Raw genomic sequence first — 8,783 nt, forward strand, 5'->3', positions numbered from 1 at the left:
ATGGAGATTTTACAGTATCCTTCCCCTGCCACACCCACCAAGCCACACCCACAAAACCAGTAGTAAAAATTTTTTAAACCCACCACTGACCTCAGCATATAGTTATGCTGGCCACATGACCATGGAAGTTTCTTCAGACAACGCTGGCTCCCTCAGCTAAGAAACGGAGATGAGCACCAACCCCTAGAGTTGGAAATGACTGGAGAGGGAAAATATTTATCTTGTCTTTAAAATGAAACTTGGTGTGTGATTGGATAGCGTTTCATATACAGAAAAATGGACACTGTGTAATTAAGGCTGAGCTAGACATGGAACATTGTGAACATTATGAAGTTAATTCATAATACTTTTCCCCTTCCATGTTTAAAGTAGTTCAATCCATTTCAATATTTTACGTAGTTGCTCTCCCCATGGCTAAAAAGTCAGGTAATGGGTGATGGGAAGCAGTGTTCTCTGCCTGAGTCTTTGGAAAGACTAGATAGAAAATGCCATCTTTTAGACTGCATATTGTTTTGATTAAGCCAAACATCGCATTCCCCCATTGGCAATTTTGCAAAATAGATTGGGGTCCCTGACTGCCCATCCTTCCTATTTAGAAGTGTTTATTCTTTGTTAGTTAAAAATAATAAAACACTTAGCTATTAGGAACTTGGTAAAATAGAATGGAAAACATGACAAGAAATTTGAATTCTGCATCTTTTCTGCATTTTTTCTTCTTCTTCTTCTTCTTCTTCTTCTTCTTCTTCTTCTTCTTCTTCTTCTTCTTCTTCTTCTTCTTCTTCTTCTTCTTCTTCTTCTTCTTCTTTTTCTCCTCCTCCTCCTCCTTGTCTAGAACACACTAAAAATGGCACTAATTAATCTCCTCCCCATCTAGCCACAATAATCCTAATAGCTAAAAAGTAGTTAACTCAATTTCCGAAAGTGATTATAAAATGAAATATGCAAATCTAGTGTCCTCAGAAAGGCATTGATCATAGTCTGAGCAAAACAATGGATTTCCTTTGTCTTCTACATTCTAAACCTGCTAGAAACTGCGATTGTGTGATCTCAAGTCCTCTCCTTCTCTAGAGAAGAATTATGAAGAGATGGTCTACTCACTGTCTCATCATTCTTCAGTGGTCATTAATTCTGCTTTTAGTGGAGCTGTCTTCCGTTCACCATTGTTTCCACAAAAATCCAGAAACAGGTCTTGCTGCTTCAACGGAACTTCGTCTTAGATACATTTGGTAATTGGCTTCTTCAGCCTCTAGATGTGTTAGAGTCCATTTCCTATAATCTTCAGATCTACAATTTGCAACCATGGAGTCCACTAGGCTAGGTAGGGGATTCTAAACTGTTTGGAAGACTTCTTTCCTCCCTTTATATTTATGCTGTTTTTATGTTTGATGACATATCTTGCTGAGCCTCTTCTTGACTGCCTGCTTGACCTCAGTGTTACGAAGACTGTATATGGCAGGGTTGAGGGTAGGTATGGCCACTGTGTAGAAGACAGAAGTCATCTTGTCTGTTTGTGGAGCATAGGTATCATCAGGCCGTAGGTACATGAAAAGAAGGGTACCATAAAGAACCCCCACAACTGTAAGGTGAGATCCACAGGTGGACAGAGCTCGAAATGATCCTGTTCGTCCTACAGTCCAGAGGATAATTCCATAGGAAGCTATAATGATCAACAGGGTGATGCTCTGGATAGTTCCACACACTACTAAGAGTAAGAGCTGGTTAATTTGTGTGTCTGCACAAGCCAAAGCCAGAACTAGAGGGATATCACAGAAGAAATGGTCCAAAGTATTTGCACTGCAGAAGGGCAGGCGGAATGCCATGCTGGAATGGATTGCTGCAGAGGTCATCCCTGCTGCATAAGAAGCAATTACTAGGAGATGACAGAGATACTGTGGCATGGCAGTTCCATAGTGCAATGGGCGGCAGATGGCCACATACCGATCGTAGGCCATGACTGCCAGGAGACAACATTCGGCATCTGAGATCGCTGCAAAAATGAACATCTGAAGGGCACAGGCTGGGATGGGAATGGTGTCGCAACCTTTCAAGAGCCCCAAAAGCATTTTGGGGGCTACAGTGCAGCAGGAGCACAGGTCCATCAAGGCCAGGTGGCTTAGAAAGTAGTACATGGGTGTGTGCAAGGCACGGTCAGCTCGGATAAGAATGGCTAAACCCAGATTCCCTGCCACACTAAGGAGATAGATGGGCAAGAAGAAACTGAGAAGAAGGAGCTGAAGGTTTCGTTCAGAAGTGAAGCCCAGGAGAATAAACTCGGTCACTTTGGTGGTATTGTGGTGAAGAGCCATTGTACCTGTTGGAATGAAAAATCATATCATACTATTCTTGTCCTTATTCCACAAGAAATTTGACTCAGTTCTCCTTTTGTCAAGGTATTGTTTGAACCTACTTTCCCTCACCTAGTGAGGATTCACCACTGTTTCAGAGCTATTCTAAAGCAGGGATCTCCAACCTTGGCCACTTTAAGACTTGTGGACTTCAACTCCCAGAATTCCTCAGCCAGCAAAGCTGGCCACAAGTCCACAAGTGTTAAAGTGGCCATGGTTGGAGACCCCTGTTCTAAAGCATTGGATATTGGAAAGTATTCTTTTTCCTTTCTGTATAAAAAACACAACAGGAATGGAACAAATTTTCAATTACCCCACTGACACTAGGACAGCAATTTCACTTCATTTTAAAGCAGAGGTTTTGCATATATAACCTCCAGCTTTCCAGACTTGAACTAAATGCAGAAATTAATGATTGATATGAAAAGAAGTGATAGCGGAAATTTGAATGAAAGAATATAATAACTGTCCAAGCTAGAGAAGTGTTTTTTTCTTTTTAAAAAGGACTCCATCAAACAATGTTCTTTTATCAACCAAGATAAGAGCAGTGGTCGTGCAGTGGTTAGAATGTAGTATTGCAGGCTGACTCTGTTCACTGCCAGGAGTTCGATTCTGACTGGTTCAAGGTTGACTCAGCCTTCCATCCTTCCTAAGTGCGTAAAATGAGGACCTAGATTGTTGGGGGCAATATGCTGACTAAGCTGCTTAGAGAGGGCTGTAAAACCACTGTGGAGCAGTATATAAATTTAAGTGCTAAGTGCTATTGCTATTCTTCAACATCTGGTCAAAAAATACATGTCCAAACCAGGTTCACCATTATATACTGCATTTATTGATTTCAGATCTACATTTAATTTAGTTCCCAGAGAAAGGCTATGGTTTATGCTTCTGCATACAACTATTGACAGACACTATTATTGCTTATGCACAATATTTATAAGAACTCTAGAATCAAAGTTCTATGCAGCACACAAAGCCACTACCAAGGAGTAAGCCTATAGAGGAGTAAGGCAAGAATGCATTTTAGTCCCTATGCTATTTAATTTCCATATAAATCCACTAGTGGCCCAATTAAACGTTAGAGGACCATTCCCCCCAAATTAGCTAGTAGCATATTGTATCCCTGTTGTATGCTGATGATATAGTACTATTATCTCAAACACAAATTGGACTTAGATGAGCCTTGAATGCTCTGGCTAGTTATTGCTTTGAAGAGCTCTGAAATCAGTTATAGATTGTGATCTATAAAACTAAGATTGTGATCTAGAAATACAGATTAACAGAGTTGGAAGGGACCTTGTACTTGTAGGTCATCTAGTCCAACCCCCCAGCCCAGCAGATCCTACTCCATTTCTGACAGATGGCAGTCCAGTCTCTTCTTGAAAATTTCCAGTGATGAAGCTCCCACAACTTCTGAAGGCAAGCTGTTCCATTAGTTGGTTGCTCTCACTGTCAATTATCTGGAAGATAATTGGCCAGAAATCAAGCAAGTCAAATCCTTTAAACATTTGGGCATGGTTTTCCATAGCTTCACTAAACACAGTGCACTTCAAAACTATGTTATTGCAGTAGCAAATCAATCTTTATATTTCTCCAGAGGAACACAGTATATTCCAGCACCACTAAAGTTATATTCCACTAAGGCTCATGTATAATTATTCTTTGGTGCTCAGCTGGGATCTTACTCCTCATTTACTTTTACTCCTCTGGAAAGGGTGCAATCCAAATTCCTAAGAACTATATTTCAGGTAGCCCACTACGTCCCAAATGTAGTACTAAGGAGGGAGGCAGGACTAGCCAAAATAGAAACAGGTATATGGATTTACATTTTTGTACATTGGTTATAACTACTCTTTCCCCCTACAGCTTTGAATTCCCTCCTTATAGAAGACAGTATGAATTAGAATTAGAATTCTTGATGCATGTATCTTTTCTTTTATGTACACTGAGAGCATACGCACCAATATTCCTTGTGTGTCAAATCACACTTGGCCAATAAAAAATTCTATTCTATTCTATTCTATTCTATTCTATTCTATTCTATTCTATTCTATTCTACTCTACTCTACTCTACTCTACTCTACTCTATGGTTCAGGACCATCTCACAAAAACTCCAGTATCTTGGTCTCTCCAGGGAAGTGCATTTAATGATGGAGTATGAGTGTGAACTTAGTACACTTAAACAACGTACTAAAGATCTGGAAGCCAACAACATTGGGCTGCTCTTTCCAAGAATGCTTTTTTTGAGCAGTCATTCTCTGTCTTTTAAAGCTGCAAGTTATTTATATTGAATAACTGTCCCCAAAATTTGAAGTGCATTAACCTTAGCTCACTGCAATGACTTTCTCATAGCAGTTTTAAAGGGATGATACAAAAGAAGATCAGATGAACTAAAACTGTTCTCCTGTGGACAGGGGGCCATTGAAACTAGAGCTCATGGCCTGCTACACTGCATCTTCAACAAGGGCTCACGGACTCAATTTATAATACCTTACGTAATACAATATCTGGGGAACACTGATCTCTTCTACATACAACTACTGTTATCAGATCAGTATGAAGTAGTTTCTCTAAATGTGGCCAAATCCTATTTTGCTATATGCAGAATTAGGCAGGATCTAACTGCCCACTGATAATCCACCGCCAATCTTACTATATTATCTGCCATTTATTTTTATTTTTTATTATTATTGTTTTTAATGCTTTTATTTGTAATGTTGGTCAGTCAATAAAAAATGATTGATGGTGGAGTTGCACTTTCCTGATCTAACGCGTAATGAAACTGATCAATTCAGCTGACATACATTGTCTCTTTCTAATAACAAACCCTAAGGGCCTTCTGACCCAAAGAAGTGGGGCTCAACCTATTGTTCAAAGCACCTGAAGGGAGGACAAGAAGCAATGGATGGAAACTAATCAAAGAGAGAACAAACTAGAACTAAGGAGAAATATCCTGACAGAGCAATTAATCACTGGAATGATTTGCCTCTAGAAGCTGTGATGCTCCAACACTGAAGACTTTTAAGAAGAGATTGGATAATCATTTGTCTGAAGTGGTGTAAGGTTCCTGCTTGAACAGCGGGTTGGACTCCTCCAAGGCCCCTTTAAACTCTGCTATTTTGTTAAATGGATCTCAATATTATTCATCCAAGGATTCACAAAGCTGCTGCAGTGAACATTTCTCCAATGAGGATGTCTTTAGATATTAATATGCATGCAACTGAAAGTTAATACATTTTCGTCTGATAGGTTCTACTCTCTTCCAACAAATTACATCCTATAGGTCACTTCATTTCTTCTAAAATTCCACCTCCTTCAACTCACCCCATAGTTTGGGAACTTTCTTATTTTTCTCTCTTTTCTGCTGAGCTGCCTGAATCCTTCAGTCCCTTTCTGTGATACCATCAGAACAGGTTAGACGTAGGTTAGAAGTCTAGGAGTCCCTTAATCAGAATAGATAAAGGATTCTTTCTACTCACCCCAACCCAATGCAGCAAGAACCAACTTACCTTGATTTTGAATACACTAAAGTAAAATACAATATTACGTAAACAGAAAGTCTCCTATTGGCTAATTGTGGCATGAATTGTGACCCATCATACCTGAGCTGAGAGTATGAATCTCCTTTATCAGTTCTTGTGAGATAGCTTTAGATGCTTCCTGATTTCTTATACTGCATTATGAAGTTCTCCACCCTCCCTTGCTCCACCATCCTCTCCCCTCGGGCTGAGAAGATGATGTAATTTTCACTACTTCTTGAAGAAAATCCTCATGGGACAACTATAGTTTGTTTCTTTAAATGGTTAGGTATTTTTATTTCCAAGAGACTTGTTAGCGCTCTCTCTCTCTCTCTCTCTCTCTCCCCCTCCCTCCCTCTCTCCCTCCCTCCCTCTCCCTCTCCCTCTCCCTTTCCCTCTGGTGGCTAGCAAAAAAAGGTCTTTAAGATATTTAGATTTTAGACCTACAAATGAGAAATCTTGCATGGTTTTAATTACACACTAATGAGTTTGCCATATCTGATTAAATTAATAGAAACAAAGATGGATGTTGGTAACATTCTCCATTTTGTATTGCTACACAAGCCTCTACCTCAGGATGGGCAATTTGATGCATATAATTATTTGGAGACTTTAGCTCTTCTCAGAACTTAAGAGTATACACGATTCCTGGTTGCCCTGTTGCCACAAATGCTTAGGCAACTGTTTCTGGAGAGCAGAAATGGATGATGTCACTTTCTTATTCTCCCGACTCATTGCCATCCTCAGTACAAATTGCTCCATTTCTAACGTTTAATTTCCATGTTTCATCACTTTGAATATTCCTATATTTTAGCACGTTTGAGATTGTATGCTTCTCTTTGTGACAAGCTAACTTCAGCAATTCTTTGGCTGCTTTGTAAAGAAAGAAATCCCTACAACTGAGTCACTGCTTACTTTGCATTCTCTAATTATAGCTCCTATGAACTTTTTACTAGCAGTAATGAAAAACAGAGTGGCTACTATGTGTTGCTGGCTTGAAACTTGACAGAAATCTTTTTTTAAAATTACCATTTTTCTTTTCTTATGCTAGTTTCTTCCTGGACATTTTTGTTTGTTTGTTTAATAGATGCATATTATTATACTTAGTTTTCTTGAGAAAACACAATAATTACTTCATGCAAATGACTATGTGTGTACCTTTTAAAATGGAGGCAAACGTAGCAAACATCCTTAAAATATTACATGATTTGAATGGCCTAAAATTCCTCTTGGGGATGACATAAAGCATTTCCTTAGTTCATTTTCAGCTTACTGGAGGTCTTGATGTAGGTGCTTCATCATGTGCCATCAAGTTGGTGTTGATTCTTAGCAACTGCCTAAAAGGATTTTCTCTCCATATCCTTGCCCTGACCTTCTCCTTGCCCATTCATCTACTCTTGTTGAAATGAGAGAGTGGAAGACTGCCATTAAACTCCCGGTCAGGGACCTCAACCCTTTTAATTTAGAAGAGGAAGAGCAGGCAGGAGAAGCAATTCTCACATCTTGACATGAACTTCTAATAACGTTAGAAACTTCTAATAAAGTCTAATAAAGAATCTTAATAAAGACGTGGCTTCTTCCTTTAGCCCAAAGCCAATACTAACCCTAATCCTTATACTGTCTTGGGGACAGAAAGGTTCACCATGCTTGATAGGAATTTTAGAGATTGTGTTTTGATAGAGCAAGCTGCTGAGAAGATGCACCATGATGGATGACACTTTTATTTTATTATTACAGACCTTTGTTGTCATACTTTCTTCCTTTCAACTATAATTTTGATGTCACTATAAAGAGCCTTCTTGGGAATCTATAACAATAAGACCATGTGTGTGTGTGTGTGTGTGTCCCTATCAAAATTAGAAGATTTTTTTTCCCCTACACCTTCTTATTTAAGTCACCTCTGGCAATCCTAATCATTATCATTGAACAATAGTGATGTCTTAAAAATGGTGCAGATCTTCAAAAAGGAATAATAGGCTGTGACTGAAGAGAGCCTCTTTTAGCTTAATAAAAGTAATAGTCAAATCAAATGTTTAAGAAGTAAAAGGCATGACTTATTGTCCATTTGAAAGATAAATTCCAAAACCACTTCTTTTTCAACAATGAAGTAATTGGAGCCCTGCCCCCCACCCCCCCACCCCAGGTTGAATGGCTCAAATGAAGGAAACTTTGTTTACTTTAAATTCCTGACAATCAATTAAATAAATAGCACGTACCTTCATGGGCAAGCATTTTGTTGTGACTCACCAAGGAGAATGACTGGCCAGCTTTCTTAAACAAAAGGGGTAAGGCACAGACATAAGAATGCACAGACTGCAAGAGCATAGAAACATGGACTGTTGTAAAAGTGGAGGATTTGAGAAACAAGAAAAAGGGGAAACATAGGTTAAAACTGGTTTTCCTTTTATTTGGATGTAAATTAAGATACACGCAGAGAGAGAGAGACAGAGACAGAGACAAAGACAGACAGACAGACAGAGACAGGCAGACAGAGACAGACACACTCAGAGAGAGAGAGAGAGAGAGAGAGAGAAGATGGAGAGAGAGTCACTATAAGAAAAGCAATGAAAGAAGAAAGACGAGTATCACTGATTGATCAACTAGTTGAATATCATATATATATATATATATATATATATATATATATATATATATATATATATATATATATATATATATATATATATATATTTAAATGTTTTCTGAGGTTTTCGCGGGTGTTTGTATGTAGGTCTTTGGTTATTCGGGTTTTCTGCCGCGTAAAATTGGAAGTGTCTTGGCGACGTTTCGACGAAGTCTCATTCGTCATCTTCAGGCTTCAGCTTCGTGCTTCTGGGAGCTCCAATTAATATGGTTATTGCATGTTTATGCCTATATATATATCTATCTATCTATATATATATGTATGTATCTATATAT

At 38.7% G+C, this 8,783-nt stretch overlaps 1 protein-coding gene across 1 annotated transcript; it reads right to left on the bottom strand.

Annotated features, from left to right (window-relative positions):
- Nucleotides 1-1,376: 1,376 nt before the first annotated feature.
- On the bottom strand, nt 1,377-2,306 carry LOC131190618 (olfactory receptor 5C1-like). Its single transcript, XM_058167965.1, has one exon. It carries the CDS (start codon nt 2,304-2,306, stop codon nt 1,377-1,379), a length of 930 nt encoding a protein of 309 aa, XP_058023948.1.
- Nucleotides 2,307-8,783: the final 6,477 nt, after the last annotated feature.

The sequence above is a fragment of the Ahaetulla prasina genome, chromosome 2 (assembly GCF_028640845.1).
Source record: "Ahaetulla prasina isolate Xishuangbanna chromosome 2, ASM2864084v1, whole genome shotgun sequence".
Taxonomy (NCBI): domain Eukaryota; kingdom Metazoa; phylum Chordata; class Lepidosauria; order Squamata; family Colubridae; genus Ahaetulla; species Ahaetulla prasina.